Source organism: Pimephales promelas, chromosome 18, assembly GCF_988280905.1.
Source record: "Pimephales promelas chromosome 18, fPimPro1.hap1.1, whole genome shotgun sequence".
NCBI lineage: Eukaryota > Metazoa > Chordata > Actinopteri > Cypriniformes > Leuciscidae > Pimephales > Pimephales promelas.
The window spans coordinates 22,809,574-22,834,772 of NC_142786.1; the positions used below are offsets into that span (position 1 = coordinate 22,809,574).

Consider the following 25,199-nt stretch of genomic DNA (forward strand, 5'->3'; position numbering starts at 1 on the left):
GTGTGTGGAGAAAACCAGGCACTGCTCATCACCTGTCCAATGCAGTCTCAACAGTGAAGCATGGTGGTGGCAGCATCATGCTGTGGGGGTGTTTTTCAGCTGCAGGGACAGCACGACTGCTTGCAGTCGAGGGAAAGATGAATGCGGCCAAGTACAGGGATATCCTGGATGAAAACCTTTTCCAGAGTGCTCTAGACCTCAGACTGGGCCGAAGGTTCACCTTCCAACAAGACAATGACCCTAAGCACACCACTAAAATAAAGAAAGAGTGGCTTCAGAATAACTCCGTGGCTGCTCTTGAATGGACCAGCCAGAGCCCTGACTTAAACCCAATTGAGCATCTCTGGGGAGACCTGAAAGTGTCTTTCCACCAACGTTTACCATCCAACCTGACAGAACTGGAGAGGATCTGCAAGGAGAAATGGCAGAGGATACCCAAATCCAGATGTTAAAAACTTGTTGCATCTTTCCCAAAAATAATCATCGCTGTATTAGATCAAAAGGGTGCTTCTACTAAATACTGCAGTTGAAATTTGTCTTTGTCCATATCTAAAGCATTAACACATGAAGAGAGTTACATAAAAAAAAACATTTAAGGTTAGAGTCATTTTAAAAGAAAACAATCACTTAAAACTAAAAAAAGTAACAATTTTACAAATTGTTTTTGTACAACTCATTTCTGACATTATAGAGTGTTTTATGTTAATTAATGCAAAAGTCAAATTAAGTTCACTGAGATTCAGTGCTTTAAAAAAAAAAAACATGAAAAAGTCCATGGGGTGGATACTTTTTATAAGCAACGTAATGAGATCGTAAATTATCATTAGTTAGCATAATTTTCGAACTGCTGAATACATTTTTTTTTTCTGTTGTTTTTTCTTACAACCTAAACAAGATGGCTCACACAGTCATAAAATTAATTTATGTTGTCTGAGCAAATCAACTGCATTCAGGAATCAAAACAAAATCCTGCAGGCAAAGAATTAACTGAGAGAAGAGGTAATTATAAATCACTGATTCCTAATGTACAACTGGGACCTTCATAAAGAGTCACTGCTCACCAAACACCACCAGGTAATTTATGCTAATGACAGCCCACATACAGAGATAAGAGTTCAATGAGCAATGACTCCAAATATTTGCATATAACTGATGAACACAGAGTTGAAAAGCTACATGTTGAAGAATTCGTTTTTTTGTGAGGTACTGAATATTGTTATGCAGAATATGTTTATGAATCTAAATCTTTGTACTTTTTTTGGAGAAAACATTTAAATGACAAATTTTTGCTAAAATTTGCAAAATGAAGATTTTCAGCTTATTATCGTTTAAAAGTTTAGAGTTGGTGAAATATTTTCAATGTTTTCTTATATTCACCAAGGTTGCGTTTATTTAATCAAATAAAACAAAATAGAGTAAACTCACAAAAAGTTGTAATCACACATTACAATGATCCACTTGTCAGGTTTTGCTATTACCTCTGAAGGCCAGTATTCCTATTTCTATGTGAAGTCTCCGGGTCGGATTTTCTGCAAAATCCATCGGATGTGACGTGCATGTGCGCTCCTGAGCCTCTTTCTTTTATATACGGTCTATGCGACGGCACTGCAGATAACGACATGAGTCTGATAACACCAAACAACGACCTGCCTCCAGCACAACACAGACTCCAACACAAACTCCACATAAATATAAAAACAAATCTGCTGAAGCTCGTCAGGCCAAACGTGAATCAGATCGACTTAGGAAGAAAACACGGATCAACATTGGCAGAGCGTTTGAATTATTGAGAGTCATCCGCTATTTTTATTGTGATCAATTACAAGTCTTCAGAAGCTGAGATAATGGTAAACTGTAATGAAACAGCAATGTGATACATCAAATGAATATAAAAGACTGTTTCAGGATAACAAAAAGGTGCTTTAGGATGTAACTTATTTTCTGTACTAGATCTACTGTCTAAAGTCACTAATCCCACTACTATCATATTGTTTATAATACACATTTCCAGACACATTAAGTACAGTAATGTTACTTCCTACGATCTTCCTACGAGTTTTGTTATCATATTATACATTTACCTTTGTTGACATTGCTGATTGTGAAAGATACACAAATAGTTAGTGAAATGCCTTATGCTAGATAACAACACAAATGTAATGTTATCATGGTACGAGCATGGAGCATTCGTTTAACGTCAAGCTGATAAAAGTAGCCTATTATTGTAACATTGCAATAGGAGTTTACATGAGTTTCCAGCATGTTGTGTGATGCTTTCTCCGGTGTGTTGAATGTCTCAGTGTGGCTGTGTACCGTGAGTGCTCGCTCTTGTGTTTGAACATGTGCAAGAGCACGGGCGTTCTTGTAAAAATTGGTTGCAATCTGAAACATCATCAATAGAGGCTGCTAAAAACTACATATAGCACCTTTAATGAAAAAAACTGACATTTATAAATGTTACATTGTGGTCAATCTAATGTGCCTTGCAAATTTAAAGTATATATATATATATATATATATATATATATATATATATAGTTTTCAGTCAATAGTGTCACTGGTTGTAAATATACTGTATAGAGACACTGTTGACTGAAAAAGTGTTAAATCTCAACTACAGTCCACAACAATGTTAAAACACCTATTCAATGAGCGCTGATTAGCCAGCAACAATGTTTTCCAACTAGAACAGGCAAAATAAATGTGCAGGTAATCAGTGAATCAAATGCATCATGGTCACTAGAAACAAATTACATCTGGATATGTAGCATTTATGTGGGAGGTAAAAGGCCAACGAACCAGAGCTTGATATTTAATCGAGTAAGTGGTCTCTTGTTTTTGTCCCATTGTTATACATTTAATAATGAGAATATTTGATTTGAAATGAGACAAAAGGTCTCGTCTCACCATAAATGTGGTGTCGATGGAACAGGGTATAATCGAAGAGTTGTATGGTTACGATTGTATAAATACAGCACTCAGATTGTAACAAGACACCCTGTTTAGTCACGTAACACTTGCTCTCTGCTCAGACTCTGAAGCCTTCATTGATTACTCCATTAAGCAAGGAAGTGCGGGGGAGAATGGCCAAATAAGAGGTTTTACCCCCAATAACCTTCTTGCACTGTTGAGTGTAAAGCGTTCAGAGCATGAACATGCTCTACAAGGAGAGCCCATATGTTCACCGCTTTCCACCGCAGGTGGAAGCACAGCCACTAATTTCCAATAAAAAACTTTTCCAGGCTTAAACTCTGGATCTTCTGATCCGTCTTCAGTCTAAGACTTTGAAAACGTTCTCCAGCACAATGCTTGTCTAGCCTGGGTTTCCCCATGCTGCCTTGCGGCAGTGCGATTTTATTCACGCTGCTAGGCAGCCTGGACACCATTAAGCAAATTTTCACCTGAGATAGGGAATCAATCACAGAACGGGGAGGGAGCAGGACGATGATGACGTATGTGCGACACACCGAAAGAGTTTGTTTATATCTATGGATCCATCTTGGCAGCGGACGCGAAGTTACCTTTTGATACAGCCTTTGTGTGTACATAAATCTCTGACCCATCGTCGTCTTCATCGTCTAATTTTCTGTCGCTCTACATACGTCATCTGGTATCATTGAACCCATTGGCTATGAGCTACATACAGGCGCATTTGATAGACATTCGTAGCACCCAATAATACGGCTCTGGGCATTCATAAACCACGCCTCAAATACGAGAAAATGAACATGTGGTTCCCAGACCACAATGATACGTGGTCAGGCGTTAGCCAGGCTAATGCTTGGCCCGGATTGAACGCCATCTGGACGAATCCAAAGCAACTACTGTGAGGCTCAAACTCTCTCTGTGAATTTGCAAGGAAGTATTCCCCGCAGTTTCATGAAAGCTTAAAATCTTGCTGAACAATCAGTCGACGGGAAAAAGTTCAGAATAGGAGGACTGCAAGATAAAACGTGGTTTGAAGGGCTGACGACTTGCTCTCTTGAATTGTGGAGGAGATTCAGGTAGCTCTCATCAGCCCCTGCGGTGTCACTCACTTAATGAAATGAACTCCCCTTTCTGTTGCCAAAGCTGGTTCAGCCCACTCCTGTAGACTCATCCGCAGGGGAAGTAAGCCTTAATGGGGTTCGCTGATTAGATGATAACCACGCTGATGCGACTGATTGGTTAGACAGGCTTGGTTGAGGTTAGACATTTAACACACAGAAACAGTATGCTTGATTTTTTATGTAAATGTGTTCATTTGTGTGCTTCTGCAACACAAAAATCACACATACAGCTGGATATATGAAGCAGATACTGTCTGGCTGGCTTCTCTTTTTAAATGCACTCTGCAGAAATGTATTTTTAAAGAAATTATCTTTATTAAAGGAGAACTCCGGCGAACAATGAACCTTTGGTCTTATAAAACATCGGTACCTAGTCAATCGTTCTCTGAGATTTGTTTTCATGATAATCGAATGTAAAGAGTTTCATCTCTAAAAACAGTTTAGCGTATAATGCTAGTAATGGGGGCATTGACTAAGTAAAAATAAATCGCTAGTTTATACCACTAACAAGGCTCAAAATAGCCCCACACTAACACTCATGCAAAACGAAGCATTGAAAACTTTGTAAGTGTACAGACCGTTTAATAAGAAGCTACTTTATAAAGACAGTTCACTTTGCACAGACAGGCGCCATTTTAGAAAATAGTCTCGATAAGTCAAACCACGAACGTCATGCTGAGTGATCTGAACTGTATGAAGTTCAGCGAACTTCTGAACTGTATGAACGGCGTTCGGGGATCGACTTATCGAGACTATTTTCTAAGATGGCTCCTGTCTGTATACGCAAAGTGAACTGTCTTCATAAAGTATCTTCTTATTAAATGGTCTGTACACTTACAAAGTTCTCAATGCTTTGTTTTGCATGTATGGAGCCTCATTATGTTACTGTGTTAATGTGGGGATATTTTGAGCCTTGTTAGTGGTATAAACTAGCAATTTCTTTTTGCTTAGTCAATGCCCCCATTACTAGCATTATACGCTAAACAGTTTTTAGAGATAATATTATCATGAAAACAAATCTCAGAGAACGATTGACTAGGTACCGATGTTTTATTAGACCAAAGGTTCATTGTTCGCCGGAGTTCTCCTTTAATTATTGTCCACACAATTTGCCATGTGTTTCATTGCATTATCACAATCAAAACAACTGTTGGCCTCAACTGCACATATTTGTAACGAAAACAAGGGTGTGTAAATAATATAAAAAATACAACTTTCATATTATGTGGAGTAGCTTACAGTGATTCAGTGGCGACGACTCTCTCAGCCAAACCATAGAGCGTCTCACTGGCCGTCAGGATCACCAGCTGACTGAGATGAGGACTGGGAACCTTCTCCTTCCTTTCCTCAGGAGACACATGAGGACCTGTGCTCTCCCCTCCAGCCTCCTGCAGGAACAACAAACACTTAGCACGTCTTAAACAAACTTGCGGTGAGAAAGCAATACTATAATTCATAATGATCAATAAGAGGACAGCTTTACTCGCATCATGTGACTAGCATAAACACATTTCGGTACGCTTTGAAATGTTGCCTTGTGAAAGTGAACCGAAACAAGCAAACAATCAACAGATCTAATTATGGCCCTGTTTAATCCAGGTATTAAGATGAGTGGGTCACAAGTGGACGACGTAAACCTATATTTTCTTCCTTGATTCAGGGTTATTATTAACTAATATTATTAACTCTCGTTCAAACTTGCTCCCTTTTGCAGTTCGTGTTGGATTATGGGAAATAGTGCTTCAGTGAGTGTACATAGGATGTACCCTTGAAATCAGAGAGCATTGTGGGTATAATGGGGTGAACGATCTTAAGGAAATTAAGTTGTTTCCCCGATATAGTGCACTATATAGAAGATAGGGAACGAGTTTCTTACATAAAACTGAAAAAAACAAACAAATAAAAAATAAAACCTAAATAGCAATGTTAAAATAATAATACAAATAATAAAATGACTAAAGCACATAATAAAATGACAAAAAAAAATACTAAAATTAACATGAAAAAAGAAGCTAATTCAACATATTAATAAAACTAAAATGACAGAAATCGATTAATGTTGACTATGTTCAAACATCCTGACTCTTTTGTAAGCATCTCCTTTTGTGATTGACGGAGTGAAGAAAATAAAGTGGTTGTGGAACAACAAGAGTAAATGATGACAGGATTTTCATTTTCAGGAGATGTATCCTTATAATCAAAAATTGCAAACAATTCAGAGCAGACCAAAAAAACCCCAAAACAATCTGTTCTTAAGGTGATGTGAACACAGCTCACATGAACCTGAGGAATCATCTCACAAAACATGAAAATTGGTTCGAGATACCACAACAGTGCAATGCGATTTGATCTTGGCTATTGCATCATTAATATTCAAAGCCTTATTTCCCAATATCCTTACACAAACCAATTCAGGACATATGTGATTACCGCTGAAGTGCCTTTGCTGATGTGTGTATTACATTCTACATGAATTAATCATACAACTTGATTTGATAAAAGTGTAAACATCTCCCTGTAGAATTAAAAATAGATCCAATCCAGTCTACATGCATCGCTTACAGATTTAGAAGAACATTTAATGTTAACTAATATAATATACAGTATATGTGTGGGATCAAACAACTGCTGCCTTGATGAGCAGAAAAGACTTCCTTCACGAATATTGAAACATCTTAACGATCCCAAACTTAAACATCCCCAGATTTCACTCTTCTTTCCAGAGAACAATATAAATTCTTGGAGAGCAAATAACAGGCAATTCAGCATCAATGAGTTCTGACCGGAGTCTATTAACTGCCTCTGCACTTTGGTCTAAACATAAAAGATTCTGAGGTCATTTCCTGGCCACTAATTTCACCATGTTCAAAGCTGAAAGCAATATTGATCTTTTGTCCAGTGTAATATATTCAAAATTATATGGCCGCTATATGACATTCATCCTTTCAATGAGGTCAGAACAAATATCTTCCAAAAGCATATTTATGTTGAAGGATGCAAGAGAAATATTTCATCAGATTGTACTATATATAAAAAACACTGTCCATAGTAATCAATCTGTCCATGAAATGACCTTTAAAAGACCATAACCCAAAGGCATGTGCAGTACACGACGTCTGATGAAATGTGAAATGAAATGCCAACTACAGAGACATCATAAACTTACACATATAAAACAGAAAGGATCCTATTATACACGCGGTGCAATGCAGTGGCAATCCTGACGCAAGTGTTTTTTTGCAAGTTTCAGCAATTGCAATTGCACTCTGTGCTTTAGACCATGCGCTTAGATCATTAAAATAGGGCCCTAAAAGGTATTCAGCCCCCTCTGACTGAGTCATGCTTTTTTTTTTGCTAATCAACATTATAAAATAACAAAGCCTAAATAAATGCTACAAACTGCAGAGAAACCTAAATGGAGTCTCCAAGACACCAGCAAGCCAAAGTATAAAGCCAAATCTACTTAAAAACAACAATGTTAAAATGTGCTGGAGTGGCCAAGTAAGAGTCCAGGTCTCAATCCAGTTGAGAATTTATAGCTGGATTTGAGGAAGAAAAAGAAATCTGGATCTTCATGAAACCGGCTGAGCTTGAGCAGTTCTGCACAAAAGAATGAAGAGAAATTGCTGTCTCCAGATGTGAAAAGCTGATAGAGACCTATGCTGTGTATGAAATGGCATACTAGCCTATATAGTAGGTTCTACACTTGGTAGTGTACACTTTTTTTCATGACTGTCAAAAAAGTATGTTCTATATAGTATGTATGCGTGCAGTAGGCATGGCTTGAAATTGCCCCACGCCAACCCGCCAAATGCAGCACTCCGCCTCTGTTTGTTATCCATGCCTGAAAATAATATAAAAGCAGACATATAACCCTCAAACATCCAAGTCACATCACAGCGCTCTCTGATTTGGGCCTTTTCTTCCCTGCAGAGTCTTTCTGGCGGAGCAGTTTGAGTTCCTCCAGCCTCATCTCGACACCATGAAGCCTTCAGCCAAGAAGCCCTTCCTCCAGCAGTTCTACTCACAGGTCCGTTTCATCCCTCTGTTTATGGCCTATCTCCAGCGTCTTTAAAACGTGTAACTGACTATTGATGAGCTCTGCTGTCTGTATGATGGGACGGTGTGGAGTGTTTTATGACAAAAATCACCCAGCAATGGACTATAATCATATTAGGTGATATGAAGTGTAATATACTACAGTGCCTTGTAGAAGTTTATTCAATTTGTGCTCTGTGATATGTCAAACTAAAACAATCATAGTGCGCCATTTCCTTAAGTGTATTCTTTTATGAAGGCACGCGAGAGACTCAGCCAGCTGGAAAACCTGAGATTTAACTTTCTGGATAAATTATGTGTGGTGTAAGCCAATCACATCAGGAAAATGCCATTGGCACTGTGATGGCAGAATCACGCGGTCAGAATGTTTCCCAGTTTTAAGATCTTGGCGACTGGGCGAAGATTGAGGTTTTGACCAAAATATAAGCAATATAGTTTTTGCTCGTTGGAAAACAGTGTAGCAATTTGTATTTTTGAATAATGTTACATCATTTATGAATGAAAGGTCTAATTTAACTAAGTTCTCTTTTGATTTAAAAACCTGATGGCCTCGGACCAAAAGATAAAATTACACATCATAACAAATGTTATCTCTGGCATTAGTGCAAAAACAGCTGCTTCACATTGAACAGCTTATTAATAAACAATAAAAGGACCAGAAAAAAAAAACAGTGAAATAAAAACACTATAAAAGGACTTAGATTGATTCAAACTGCCTACTTGGAAATGCAAACAGTGTTTCCGTGTCATGATAAAAGTAGCTTTTAATTTTCACATCCCACTCGGCTTATTGATATTCCTCCATGCTACTTTATCGCTCTCACGTGCAAATAAAGCTGCCCAGCCTGCTGAAAATAGGTTTATCTATACACTGAGGTATAAAAAATACTGTCGGACATATTATGCTGTTGCAGCCGTATAAAACGTCATACCATCTAGTCCTAGTAGAAGATAAAAGCAATGCAAAATACAGGAAATCCCACAGGAGCACCTGACATAGTCTGAGAGACGCCTGCGACTTCAAGAAAATTTGATTTTTAGCAAGAAAATGACCAATCATTCAACCAAAGCTACACAGCCAATGACATAAAAAGCCAAGTCAGAGTCTGGATCGCAATCCAAATGATAAAAAAAGGCTCGTCACCAACTGAATGTAGCCTTACTGAGCAATCTTAAAGAATAGAGAAAAATTGGAGAACAAATTGTATGGCAAGACAGTTGTTGTACTAAATGCAGTCAAGCTTTTAGGGCATTCTAAATATGTAAAAAAAAAAAAAAAAAGCATCAAACAATTGCTGAATGGTATCTGAGGTTAACGCTATCCATTGAGATCAACTGTAATGAGGTTACGATTAACATTCTGTTCCTGTTAGAATAAACATGAGAGGATAATGGGATTACATGGCTTAATACCACGCATCCATTGGAGATTAAAGATTAATAAATTCCCTTTGAGTTCTACGGCCATAAATTCTCTGAAGATACAAACTGAAATTACAAATGTGCTTAAAAATACGATTTCAGCCATTAAATTCACTGCATATCAGAGGTGTTGGGCTGATAATGACCCATAGGATAAACAGTTGTCAGAAAGCTAATTAAAAAAAAATGGGTACAGATAAAAAGTTACTACACTACAAGGGCAAAACAGTCGGTGTTTGTCACATTGGGTTTCTGCGGGTGAGATCTGATGGTGACACTGGTGTGCTCGAGTCAAAATATGATGGGTTGCAATTTAAAAAGACCGTTTTCTATTTGGATATACTGAAATGTAATTTATTCCTGTGATCAAAGCTGAATTTTCAGCATCATTACTCCAGTCTTCAGTGTCACATGATCCTTCAGGAATCATTCTAATATGCATTTTTGTGAATACTGATATATTTGTTCAGGATTCTATAAACAGAAAGTTCAAAAGGACAGCAATTATGTGAAATAGAAATGTTCTGTAATATAACAAATGTCTCTTTTCGTTAATTTAACGCATCCTTGCTGAATAAATGTCTTTCTTAGAGAAGCTTGTTTCCGCCACTGATAACTGCGACTTTTTATCTCACAATTCTGACTTTTTAATTTTTTTCTCGCCATTGTGAGTTTATATCTAGCAATTGCAAGTTATAAAGTCTTATTGCGAGGTAAAAAAAATTATGAATTTTAGTAACTTTAGCGAAAATAACGACTTTCTATCTCACAATTATAAAATGTAATTCCGACGTAAAAAAATATTGACTTTTAGTGACTTTAACGAAAAAAGCGACTTTATATCTCACAATTCTGATTTTGTCCTTTTTTACTTGCCATTGTGAGTTTATATCTAGCAATTGCGAGTTATAAAGTCTTATTACGAGGTAAAACAAATGACTTTTAGTGACTTTAGCGAAAATAGCGACTTTATATCTCACAATTATAAAATCTAATTCTGAGGTAAAAAATAATGACTTTTAGTGACTTTAACGAAAGTAGTGACTTTATATCGCACAATTCTGACTTTATAACTCACAATTGTGAAATGTACTGATAGTGACTCGGGATAAGACAAAAACACTGTTTGGAAGATGGTTCATAATGTACTCACTCATTATATAAAAAAATAAATTAAAGTTACATAAAATCCCTTCAGGTTTCAGTCTACCTTTAACTGATTTTGAAAGTCTGGGCCAAAATAAAACAGCCCTAGATTTGATAATGTGCACATGACAAAAACAAAGTTAGAACAACTAAAAAAGGTGTAAACCTTTACACTTCATGATCATCCTACTAAACCTGATATGAAATTTCACAGTTTGCAGATTTTTTGGTTCTGCAGAATATCTGCCTGGGGGAAGTTAACATTTATAGCACACAAAGTTGTCTTACTTTCGGAGTTGCTATGCATGACTATCTGCAAGGACCCGCAAAGGTATGTGGCTTAAAATGAGGTTACTACAAAAAAAGGAAATACATTTGGCAGATGAGCCTGCATACAAATGCTCATTATCTGCATATGAATATAATTTTGTAGACTTTGGTGGCTTAGCATCTCATTTAGAATCCCTTCTGCATTCAGTCAGAGCATTAACTCTGAAAACAAGTATTTAACACAAATCTCAATTATAAAGGGCATTAAGCTAAAGAAGAGGCCACAAAAACAGGCGATTAAAGCTGAAGCATAAAATAGCCTATTGGTGAAATAACATTAATTATACTGTACAATAAAATAAACAGTTACAAGTCTTAAAAATCCAGCCTCAACCGTTCGAGTCTATATTTTAAATGATCAACCGGGTCCAGGTCGGGTCCGAATCTATTACTTCGGGTCCCGGTGTGTAATACTAGTCTCTGGTAATACCAACGCATTCTCATCCTTTACCGTCATATAGAACGCTATCGGAGTGCAGTCTCAAGCGCGTGTCATGTTTCTATGGCAACCAGAGCCAAACCACGCTTTACATTTTATCCCATTTTTATTATAATATAAATGAACCGTCTTGTTTAATCTTAAAGTTTTGGTCGTCAGATACAGACTCAATGCAGAGCAGAGAGCACAGATATGATAGCAAATAATCGGTCTGTCACACGCACTTTCACTCATTCTCTCTCGCACGCAGACACACTCTGTATCACTCGCGCGCAGAAAAATGCCTCTCGCGCACTTTTGAGTGTGCTCTTCCTCTCTTTCGTGTACTGTCGCCCACGCGCAGACACACTCAGTATCGCGCACTTTCAAGCGTGCTCTTAAGGGGGTCGCACACCGGTACACACATAGAGAATAATGTGTTCGAATTTTGAAGACATGGCGCTGCGAGACGCGGCGCTGCGCGCCCGGTGTGCGACCCCCTTTAGTCTCTTTCGTGCACTGTCGTTCACGCGCAGACACAATTGGTCTATCACGCGCACTTTCACTCGGCCTCTCTTGCACTCGGTATCTCTCGCGCACTTTCGAGCGTGCTCTTCGTCTCTTTCGTGCACTGTCGTTCACGCGCTGACATAATTGGTCTCTCACGCGCACTTTCACTCGGTCTCGCGCGCAAACACACTCGGTATCGCTCTCATGCAGACACAATCGGTCTCTCTCGCGCACTGGGGCTCATGAAGGCATGTGACCAGACAGTGGTTTACGGAGTGCTAGATTGACTTTGCAAAAACAAAAAACTAAAAAAAAGGTTGAAAACCCCTCTGTGAACGGAACAACGCATTTTAAATATCGCTCGATCACGAGAAATTGATAGTGGCAAGCCAAAATCGTGATCGTGATTAAAATTCGATTAATCGTGTAGCCCTACAGACAATGCGATTCTGTTTGTTTAAAATTGTTAAATTCTTTTCAGTTTTAACGGACCTCTTATAACAGATGCTGTCGATAAAGGCTGTTTTAAATCTCAAACATAGCTTCAAACAATCTGTTAAATGATTTAAATGTTGAAGGACCTCAATGGAAATCAAGCTTCTTTAGCAACCCAGTGCTAAAAGCGCCAGAGGTTAACAGCTGGTGGAGAGCGTAATCTTTGTAAGCTGGACCAGGAGGCAAATCCTACCATAAATCCAAATGCGATACAATGCGCCAGGCTTAATTGTCCTCTTATCGGGCGCTAAAGCTACCATCTAAACTATGAAGGTTACAAAGCCCAAAAAAAGTGTCAATATCTCATCTCGAAACGGTGAGTCTTTTCTGTAAATTTTGATTCACTGCAAATAAACTGAAGGCTAAAGCAGAGCTACACTCAGAGTTCGGGCTTGGGCTTTATTAAAAATGAAAAGAGAGAGAGAGAAAAGGAATCTGATAAGACGCAACTGAAATACCCGAGCAGTGGTCTAACATCGTCACAGCCTCGGAATGCTTAAATCTAATCTGCTTCTAAAGGGAACAAAAGACCAAGAGTGGGAATGGTAAGGAAAAATCCATTTCATTGTGAACATGGCTGAATTTAATTACAAAGCCCTCACAGCTGAATATGAGTAGCCTCAAATGTAATGAATCTCTCAGACCTCTTCACTTGAAAAAGAAAGAAAAAGGCACATTTTTATAAAATGCGATCCTGTAAGACGAGGTGATATTTCTGTGTCGCGTGTTGATAAAAAACAGAGCAGCTTATTAACAAAAGTGGATAGATAATGCGCATCTAATTACAATACCCAGCAATATGCACGATCATTCATTGGAGATCAACCGAGACCCAACTGCTGACCCAAGCACACTCATAATAACTCACAGCATATTTAATTGATGCACATTTCATCAAGTGCTTTAACAAAATTAAATGAACACACAAAATACATATTCAATCAAGCATTATGCAAAAGCTCAAAACGTCAGGGGTTCTGACGTTAACATAATAAAAATATTGACTGACAAACCCGACGAGGGAATAGACAATTAATGGGAACCAAAACAAATGAAATCTCTTGACAGAAGCCCATTTGATCATATTTCCATATGCATTTTTGCCTACAAGGTATTTAAACTGGACTTTTGGGAAAGTACAGGAAGCTGCAAACTAAATATTATCCTTTTGATGATTTATGCGTTTTAGGGCAACGGTGTGTATCAATGAAGCCACAAATTCAAATACTGTGCAACACTATATGCACAAAGAAACTCGGTCAGTCACTTTAAATGAGCGCAAAACGCATTTCTATGTAAATAAAAACATTCAGTGTCTTTGCACTGTTATGATCCAATAGTATCTGCATTTCATTAACACAGCAGAGTGTCCTAACAGCAAACAAGCAAATTAAGGTCACTGTTCTGAAACTTCAAATGCTTCATAGAACATGTGCATACATGCCAATCAAACAGAGCACAACAGAAAGGGCTCACAATATTTGTTTTTATACAGCCGATTTTAGCAATAGGATCAAAAAATTAAGAAAAATAATGCATAATAAGGCGTTCATTATTACAGTATGTTGAATGTGAGCGTTTCTTCAGCTTCAGAAAATTCAACTTTTATTCTTTTTGTTACGGAAACTTATATCGTCATCAATTATTATGCTACATTTAATCTACATTTGGTGACGTGTCATTGCTTGTCACGTGATGCAGCACAACTGAATAAATGAGGATTTGCCTTTATGTCATTTTTCCTTTTTTATTTATTCACAAATGTATTAGCTATATCATGAAACAATGATATTCCGATTGACAAATATGTGCGAGTGGATGGCTTTTGTTGTTATTCATCTTTATAACGATCACGTTAGTTGAGCAGTGAGCTGTATGCACAATGGGCGGCACCATTTTAGTTTGTTTTACAGTGCAGACAATCAAATCTGTTGGATTTACAATGTCAATTCCTCCACTTTGGCTGGTGAACTGGGAGAAGAATAGGGTCAAATGTTAAGCTACAGTACTTACACAATGTAAAACGTGTAGTCTTATTATAATTGAAAGGATTATTATTGCCGCTTTCATAGACATCAGTGTGTATTTTACAAACTCAAAATATTTGTTTTTCTAGTACTTATGTGTATTTAAATTTCTGAAACCTAAACTAAACATTATGTGGTTGAAAGCACTCAATAGTTGGGTTAAGATCTGCAGAAATGCAGAAAAAGAGTACCACAATTGACAGAATTCTCCAGTGATTCATATAGTCTGTATGTTCACTGTTGTGCTATATTAAAAGACAAATTATATAAACTAGTAAAAGTCTGAAAAGTGTGATTTAAATGAGGCCACAAGTGCCCATACTTGAAGAAATTGATAAGAAGGAAGTCCTACTAGTTAACCTCTTACTTTTACAAATCACCTTAACAGGTTTCCAAGCCAAATCTGGCACTCAGACTGCATGTCCAACCCTTATCCAGTCACGGTTAAAGTACCCTGAATCAGTCTGCTCATTTCAGCCTTTTCCAAGGAAAAATCAGTCAAAATCTGCCAGACTTCCTTCAAGCAATTTCTATAATCCTCCCTCCCGCACTTCACCCACAAACATATCTCTCCAACAGTTAGCAACTCACATAGAGTGCTATGCTACCTTTAGCCCAGCTCTACTCTTCATTGAGTCAATCAATGTTTAGCTACCATCCCATGTCCTCTCCTCATGTGTGGGTGTACATATGCACGCCGGAGCATTTTCACACCAATTAACTCCCTGTCTTTGTGTGTGTGCCCTACTCTCGACTGGTAACAGAGAAAACAGAGAGCTCAGCCAGTAGGTCTCATCACAGTGCCTGGCTGTCACTTCAGTTTATCGCAAAGCCCAAATGGCTGTAATTTGCTTGATTAACTGAAGTTTGCACTAAACAGGTGGTACCCGAACCTATAAACTACACCAAGCGGTCTGATTTTGTCAATCTCAGATGCCTTGTTTGGGGAAAACTGTAGGCTAATTGTAGACAAATAGAGTCCCGTCTTTGTATTAGACATTCACAAGGGGTCTGTATGCCTGAATTTCATCTCACCAATAGTACAGACAAAAAAAAATAAAATAAATAAATAAGTATCCAGTACAGTAACTTCCAAGAAATCCACTATTTATCGAGATGGTCATGTGACCATCTTAATAAATATGAGATAGAATGTGAGAGATTTTTCTCTTTTTAATACACAAACATGAGACATAAACAGTTACATATTATGCATTCACAAACATCAGGATGCATCATATTATGATCAATAATCATAATAGGACTTTTATCTGAATGGTCATATACCACTAGACTGTCCACATATAATTTGATATATATATTTATATATAATGTAAAAAACGAATTTAAATATGTGCAAGCTTTTTTAAAATTAATTAATTCATATATATATATTTTATGTTGAGTATCAAACATATCACATATTTCTTAAAATATATCACATACTTATTTTGGCTTTAGCACAACAAATAAAAGCTAATCATTCAATTAGCAAACAACATATTGTTCTTATTATGTTTACGCTTTATCATAACCCATTAATGTGTCTATGCATGAATCATTTAAAGCTATGTATAGCTATACTATTTTAGGAATTAACCCCTCACAAGGGGGCTCTTCAAATTTGATCTTAGCATCCAAAAATTTGAAAACTTATCAATTCTGTGGTCTCATCCTTGTCACAAGATAATTTTACCTTAAATGAATATTGAATGTTCATTTATTTTCTTATTTTGTAAGTAGGCACTGTCATAATGACTGCCTTACTTAAAGGGTTATTCCACTTTTTTTTTGGAAATAGGCTCATTTTACCACTCCCCCAGTGTTAAACAGAAGGGTTTCACCGTTTTCAAATGCATTCAGGCGATTTTCTGATATTTAGAAGAATATCAGTAACCAGACAGTTTCTGGTCTCATTGACTTCCATAGTAGGAAAAAATATACTATGGAAGTCAATGAGACCAGAAGCTGTCTGGTTACCGATATTCTTCTAAATATCAGAAAATCGGCTGAATACATTCGAAAATGGTAAAACCCAACTGTTTAACTCTGGGGGAGTGGTAAAATGAGCCTATTTCCAAAAAAAAGTGGAGTATCCCTTTAACTATTAGTGAAGTGTGAAAAGCAGTTTAGATAATTATTGTTCATGAATTTAAAATGCAGGCTTGGGTCAATGTAAATATCTGTAGTCACACCACTTCATAAAATTAGGAAGACATCTGTGCCGCAAACAAATGTTATAATTTTACCATTACTCTTCTAAATATACTCACTGGAGCATGGATAAACCAATGCTTATAAGAACATTTTCAGGCTAACAGCTCACAAATTACAGCTTAATATAAAAGCTCTTAAAATAGTAGCTTTGGGTATTTTTCACATCCTTAGCAATCATGGCTCTACTGGTATGCAAATACTCTAGCTTCAAAATTGAAGAAATGTCTGGAAATGTTGGGTTTGCGACATTCTCATATTCTCGAGCTGATAACATATCTACCTTTTGCTCTTTCAGAAAGACTGTGCTTATTTTAGAAATACCTAAGAGTGACAAATACAGTGAGACAAATCGCTACTTTCTGTCCTTGCTGCCTCTACAAAAGAAGAGCATGTGCTGGATATTGCCAACATCGTACAACATACTTCAGCAGTACATCCTCAAAGCCTTGGCTTTGTGAAATTTTCTGTGGCTTTGATGACATTCAAGGCTTTATACCCACAAAATTGTTCTCAATCCTCCTGGCTTCGAGATCTAGCATCATAATGGTCTCTGGAAAAATATAGTGTACTTCTCACAAGGATCAGCTGAAAGAGCAACCTCTTAAAATATGCTATTGCTGGGACTCGCCTGTATTGTAGAAGCTGATATGCTGCAAGAGTGACCCCACTACCAGGGTCTCAAATAATCTGATGACGGATTCATGACTTATAACGAGGTCCAAAACATCTACCTTGACACAGAGAAACATGTTTGGGAATGTATTATATTCTAAGAATAAACCTAAATCTATGCACATAGGTATCTATGGTAATGCCACTTATCTATAAACATCTCTCTAGCCATTATACACATGCATACGTGTTTGGTATTGGAAAATGTCTTGGCTCTGTAAAGTACAATTAAACAGATGGTGTTCCCAAGATACCCCGTTCATAATGGGTTTTTCTTCTTGTAAGTATGTTTACAATGCACTGGCTCCAATATTACTTGATTCTTCACTCTCAAGGGTTTCTGTGAGAATCAGGGCAGAAATGTCAGTTGGCAATTACTGTCTAATGTATTTCTAAGCTCATTTTTCTTCCTCTCCTAATTTTCCAAATTCGCTTCTCATTAGACGGGTGTCAAAAGGAATTAGAGACCTCATTTGCATGTGCTAGTCCGCAGCTTTGCCCTGTCCCTGCGTTAGAATCTCGAAAATGTCCATTTCTTAAGTATTAATTCAATTTACAGGATGTGATCTCAAAAGAAAAAGGACAGGTCTGTTGCTCCATTTGGGAAGAGGGAAATCAAATAAACAGCCTCTGGGGCTCATAAAGGTGCTTCTTTGAAATGGCAAAGATGAATTGAAATCATTGCATTTCAATTGAGGAAAAGTCACAGGCAATTCACTGTCAATTTAGTGCACGAGCTGATGTACTTTCTAAGGGCTCATCCTGAGCAGCCATCATGCCAGTCTGTGACATGAGCCAAGTCACAGTGTGCCGGCTCTCACAATCCAACCACAGGCTTAAGGTTAACCGCCAAGCTGTTGAATGAAACAGAGCCATGGCAGACGACAGACTGCCAAAACCTCTGCGACCAGAGGAGGAATGCGCCTCAATGGCATTTATCTGATTTCAAAATGAACCAGATCATGACTCACTCAAAAAATGATGTTAGCTCTTTGTTCAATTTCATTAATTAAAATGAGCATATACGACACAATCCTTCATAGAAATGATTCCAGCTTAATTTCATTAAATGTAATCAATGTAATCTTTTAAAAATTTGGTTTAACACATTTTTTTTTTAATTGAGTCAACATGAATATTTTTTGTTCGTCTTAAACGGATGTCACTCAAAAAATGAATTTTGGCCTCTTGTTAAAATAATTCATTAAAATAAGCAAAAGTAACATGATTGTTTAATATTGTCGCAACTTAATTTAATTGTGTTCAATCAACCTAATTCATTTGTGTGAAATCTACATGAATCATTGTTGTTGACATCTAACTGGGCAGTGGATCTGTAGTTCCCAGCATGCTTTGCAAGGGACTGCATTAAGAGGGTGTTATTTTATGTGTTTTTCAGTAAATGGAAAGATGTTGTTATGTTAGTGTTTAATGTTCAGTTATGTTAGAAACTTAGAGTACTTTCTGTAATGTTTTTGAATTTTGTGGTTACCATCATGCAGAAGAGTGGTGACTGTGTTTAGGTCAGTATTGTGTTCAGACTCAATATTATACTATATGTGCTTTAAAACTCCTGTTCAGGCTGTGGGCACTCAGTATGCACTGTGTGTAAACCTCACTTACAGTCCACAAGTAACATTATATTACTATGTAAAAAATGGTGTAATGTCAATTGAACTCTAGAAGTGTCTATCATTAGAAGTGACCATAGAGTTAAAATAACTAAAATAATAATGTTGGTGAATTAAGGCAGGACAAAAACTTTATCTAGTACACTGTAAAAAAAAAATCTGTTCATGATTTGTAAATCACAACATTTTTTTATTTTGTCAAATCAACTTAAATTATTTACGTGGTTCAGATAACATAATATTTTGAGTTTCTGATGATAAAAATCAATCTCCTTCATTGTATCAACTCAATTTTTCCATTTCAATGAACTTAAAATTTTAAGGTTACTTAGCCAGGTTACTTCATTTTATAAGTTAAACCAACAATAAAAAAAAATCCTAGTCTTGATCCCCTCTCTCCTCCATTATTCTGTCCATTAAAGGTGAAAAAGCCCCTCTCCTCCCTAATAAAAAAGGAATAGGATGCAATCAGTGAATGAAAAAGGCACTCATCCGTTGCTCGACAGGTTCAACTGCAGGAATGACTAAATTATTTAAATTCATACAACAAGATTGCAACAAATTATTTCAAACTAATTTGAATTTGTTGGGAAAATGTAATTCAATTTTGCCTTTCCTTTCAAAACCTTTCCATAATTTAATTAAGTTCGTTCAACAGATTATTTTTTTGAGTGCACAATGCAACATTCTTATTAGAACAGGTCTTGCATGTGTGAGAAGTTAGAATTTTTCTAATCTATTTCAAAGACAAGAACCAATAGGGTTTTCCGCAGCATCTCATCTGCATGCATTCTAGGACAGCTGCAATTGATCCTTGTAGGAAGATCTATGGCTGAAGTCCAAGTAACCAAAAAATAAAAAGAAATGGAGCAAGTTGCATAAAAATAGTGGCTGAATCCGTAATCTCCCCCATACCCTTAAAAAAGGGCGTTATTTATAGAAATTTGTAGTGGTGTCCAAAACAATAGTGGACGTTATGAGTGCACTTATTCAATCCCATTGCACTGCAATAACGAGTGTATAGCCAATGGCTGTGTGAATTCGCTCACTCCTTTTCATTCACTCCTTCAAGTGAACAGTATAAGTGGACTAAAGTAGAGAATAGTGAATAAGAGTTTAGGGGGCGATTTCAGATTCAGTCTGTGTCTTAGAACTAGATTGACCAACTAGCAGTTAGACAAGAGGTAAGTCAGTCTTATAAAAAAAAAGATTCAATTGGATCCTAGAGAATTAGTCAATTACAGGCCAATCTGAAATCTACCCTTTTTGTCAAAGATACTAGAAAAAGCAGTATCACAACAATGTTTCTTTTTAGAAAGAAAAGGTCTGCGAGGATTTCCCATCATGATTTAGACAGTCCCTTAGTACTGAGACTGCTCTTAGAGTTACAAATGTTTTGCTGTTATCACCCGATCGTGGTTGTATCTCTATATTCGTGTTACTTGATCTTAGCGCTGAATTTGATTACATTGACCACAGCATTCTTTTAAATAGACTCGAAAATTATGTTGGCATTAGTGGAATTGCCTTAGCATGGTTTAGATCATACTTATCTGACCGTTAGTTTGTAGCAGTAAATGAAGGAATGTCTTATCGATCACAAGTTCAGTATGGAGTACCGCAAGGCTTAGTACTAGGACCGCTGCGGTTCACTCTGTACATGCTACCCTTGGGAGATATCACCAGGAAGCATGGGATTAGTTTTCACAGTTATGCCAACGATACTCAGCCCTATATCACTTCTCACCCCGGAGAAACTTGTCAATTCCATAAATTAACAGAATAGCTGATATTAAATTTGAATGACAGGTAATTTCCTATTACTAACTGTAATTTTGACTTCAGATGCCCCAACACCTGCTAAGAGATGACTCGACGCCTGTGAAGAGACGACTCAACGCTGGCGATATATGTTATACCCTAAAATGAATACATGATTAACTAACTGTATTTTTTCTATGTACATTTCTGAAATGCACTTCCTGTAAAGCTGATTTGAAACAATGTGTATTGTGAAAAGTGCTGTACAAATAAATTTGAATTGAATTGAACTGAATTGAATAACAAACTAGAGCTGGTCCAAAATGCAGCAGCTCGAGTTCTTACTAGAATCAGAAAGTATGACCATATTTGCGTGGTTCTGTCAACACTGCATTGGCTCCCTATTAAACATTGTATACATTTTTAAATATTGCTGATTACTTACAAAGTACTAAATGGTTTAGCTCCCCAGCACCTGAGCGAGCTCTTAACGCATTATAGTCCTTCACGTCTATTGCAATCTCAAAACTCTGGCCAGTTGATAATACCTAGAATATCAAAATTGACTGCTGGCAGTAGATCTTTTTTTCTATTTAGCACCTTTTTCCTATTCAGCACCAACATTGTCAAGGAAGCAGACACACTCTGTCAGTTTAAATCTAGACTTCAAACACATCTCTTTAACCTCGCACACACATAGAACATCATACATTCCAATTATTCAAATCAGTTAAATGATTATTAGACTGCATAAATTAGGTCAGCTAGAACTGGGAACACTTCCTAATATATAATATTCTGATTGTTGAACATCATGGCTTACTCCAGAGCGGCTATATATATATACAGTATATATATATATATATATATATATATATATATATATATTAGCACTGGTATTTTCTTTTGGAAACAAACCGTTTTGCATTATTTTCCTGTTCTCTGTAATCTCTGTAAAGCTGCTTTGAAATAATCTGTGTTGTAGAAATCACTATGTAAATAAATTTGACTTGACTCTTCCAGTTCAAATTATAATGACCTTTTTATATAATGACATTAAAAAGTAAGGACTGGAGGACTGGTCTAAGCAGTTTATGTAAACGTCCAATGAACCAGCCACAAACATAAGTTTGTGTGTGGTAATAATAAAAAAGAGTTTACAGAGAGCTTGGAAGAACAGAGGACTGAGGGACTGGATGGAATCACTGGAGAAAGATAATCACAGAACTGCAGATGGCTCGAGGGAGAATTCACAATCAGATCTGAAACAGCCTTCAGCACTGCCCAATGGACACATCACTATCCACTCACACACACTGATCAATGTGCAAACACAGACAGGTAAATACACACTATTTGTCTCGCGCTCTCCTGAAGTAAAAACCCATGATTTTTAAGAGTTTGTGTTTCTGAAGAAATTCTAGAAATTCCAAACAGACGTACAGACGGATAGATGGATAGAATTGAATTGAATTGAGAGAGAGAGAGATAAAATCAATCAGTGATGCGCCAACACACACACACACACACACACACACACACACACACACACACTCATACACATTGTTTTTCTAAATTCTTCACAGAATTTTTAAATGTTCATAAACTGTTCTATTTTATTTATTTTACACTGTTAATTTGTACAATCAATTTAAAATGCTATATTATTGTACTATTTTGATGTCTTTATAATTATTCTATGTATTCCAAGCTTTGGCAATATTGTATGATGCACAGTCATGCCAATAAAGCAATTTTGAATTGAATTGAAAATAGATAGATAGATAGATAGAAAAAATGATAAAAAGACAGACAAAGCTGAGTATCACCATCGCCAGGACCAGCTTGTCAATGTAATGAACAGATGGAATGATGGAAGATGTGTGAACCTGAAGAACTGAAAAGAGAAGAGGTGACAAGAAAAGACATTTGGCATATTGAGTGACACAAGCCTCTTGAGCACGATCACGGTCAACTTCAAGCCCAGAGCTCACTGATTCCCTCTGATTTATCCGAAGAACAAAAGCCATTATAAAAGAGCAGCAATAATGGGTTCATAAATGAGGTCTCGTCCACCTTGTTCATGTGCGTGGAATGAATATATCGCACACTCGAAAACTAGCATTCCTTTGGCAAAAATTACAAGGTTCCTGAAAAATGAGTTTTATTTTCTTAAAATAATTGAAAAAGATTTGACTAATTTAGGCACTACATAAAAAAAAAAAAACTATCATCTTTGTAATAATGATATACATTTGGTAAAAAGAACTCAAGCAGTCTATAATTACATAAAAAGAGGCTAAGCTTTTACAAGGCAGAGGATGAATCTTATGTAATAAAATATTTATCAGTCTGTACAAAAATAGCACAGTGGATGTGGGGTGGAGCCTAGGGGCTTTCCCTCTAGACATTTTTTTTTTTTTAAATCTGTACTATCCAAGAAAAGCAGAGTTTGGATCTCACAGGAGGTCTGGTCTTGCAAAAGAGGTGATAATGTTTAAAGAGCTTTTAATTCTGCTGAGAGATATCATTATATCTGCGCTGGAAAGCAGGCCACAGTAGGTGTACGTACCCATGGGAAATACCCTTCAATCGCTGTCTGCTACAGTGTGTTACTGTGCTTTACTTCTAAAATTCTCCAAGTTCTCGGCTCCTATGTCAGATGTGCGTCTCACGTAATATAGAAGCTGGCAAGGTCTCTTTCCCATCTGGGGTGCTAAAGGATCTCTGAAATCAAATTTCCAGCTTTGCCTCTGATTGCTGAAAAGAGTTATATACAAAGAACAGACCACTGATACCCCCCACCCCCCAAAAAAACAACATTCTGTCAATTTACTCACCCTACTGTTGTTACAAACCTTTATAACTTACTTCTGTTGAACACAAAAGAAAAAAAAGAACCTTTTTTTTTATTTTCCTTTCAATGGAATTAAATGGAGATCAATGCGGTTTTGGACCCCACTGACTAACAGCTAAAACATTCTTAAAAATATCTTTCATCCAAGTCGCCATAAAGGTTTGGAGCAACATTCGGGTGAGCAAATTATGACAAAATATAAATTTTTAGGTGAACTATCCCTTTAAGGCACACTGTCAAAAAAAGTTGAATATTATAGCATTTGCTTTTCAAACACTTTCCTCAAATGTACAGCTTGTCAAAAGATTAAATATTAGTATCTTAAATTACTAATATTCAGAACTTTCAGGAGCACAGAAACTTAACACTGCCCCGCGGCTATTATTAAGAAAATACCTTCACTTTTGATTCACTACATTATATTTCTCAGCAATGAGGGGATAAACATCGCTGTTTTTGAAGTTTTTGAAATGTGTGGCTTCATTAGTATAAAGATGCTGCACAGACGCAGATAATTCACACACGCATCTCTCTCGTTATTGAATTCAAATAAATGCTATAATTCATGAAATCAAATAAATGTAATCATACCACACTACAGTACAACAGAATGCTACATCCAATGAGACATAACTGACGAAAATGATATTTGTTTACCCTTCTGGTCAAATATTGCACTGCAAACATCAATAACAGATTTGAATTCTCAATGCTGGCAAAAGTCGAGGGTATTAGCGGGATAATCCATGGCTAGCTGTGCATTAGGTCGGGTGTTTCCTTGCCTCCATGGTGTCCATTAAAATGTCTTTAATGCACAGCTAGTGGTGGATTATCCCTTACTTAACAAATATGAGCTTACTATAAAGTGTTAACAGAAACCTTTTAAAGCAGTGCTTTTTGGAATATGAAATGTGTAGCCATAGTAAATCATTGTCGTACACCTAGAATAATCTTAAACACCTGCCTGTATCTCCAGCCAAAAAACAAAAAACGATTGCTCTCATGACTCTTCAGGCCATCAATTCTCGACACCATCACTGACACCTGAGGCCTTGCCAGGCCCATCGGGATAAGCGATGCCGTAGCTTGATATGTGATGCAAGAGGTGCCAAAAGTCTGGGAGCTTATCTCTGATAATATGTCCTGACAGTCCATGGGAACACAGTAGAAATGTAGAAACTTCCCACTGATGACCAAATAAATAATGAGGAAATATGTTGTGTCTTAGTCACTGGCGCAAGCTAATAAAACTGTAGACTTAATTCACTGCTTGTAAACAAATTACAACAGTTCCTAGAGGATAGGTGTAGAAGAACCTACCATACATATGGCATAAAAAGATGGACAAGCAAGTGTTTTTACAGACCTAAAGTGCTGTCTAGTGTCTTTTAAGGAGGCTATCTATACAGACTAAAAACTATTTATTTTTGTGAAGCCAAAGCCGATCATTACACCAGTCTTCAGTGCAACATAGTCCATCAGAATCATTAATTATGCTGATCTACACCAGAACCTACCATACATATGGCATAAAAAGATGGACAAGCAAGTGTTTTTACAGACCTAAAGTGCTGTCTAGTGTCTTTTAAGGAGGCTATCTATACA

The 25,199-nt window shown here is 36.9% G+C and overlaps 1 protein-coding gene across 2 annotated transcripts in view; it reads right to left on the bottom strand.

Moving 5' to 3' along the window:
- vps50 (VPS50 EARP/GARPII complex subunit) overlaps positions 1-25,199 on the bottom strand; it is a 151,363-nt gene that overhangs the window by 21,078 nt on the left and 105,086 nt on the right. For both annotated transcript variants that reach the window (XM_089123160.1, XM_039680886.2), the window contains one exon: positions 5,289-5,437. In XM_089123160.1, coding sequence (XP_088979286.1) covers positions 5,289-5,437 — 149 coding nt within the window. The remainder of the gene's footprint in view (positions 1-5,288; positions 5,438-25,199) is intronic.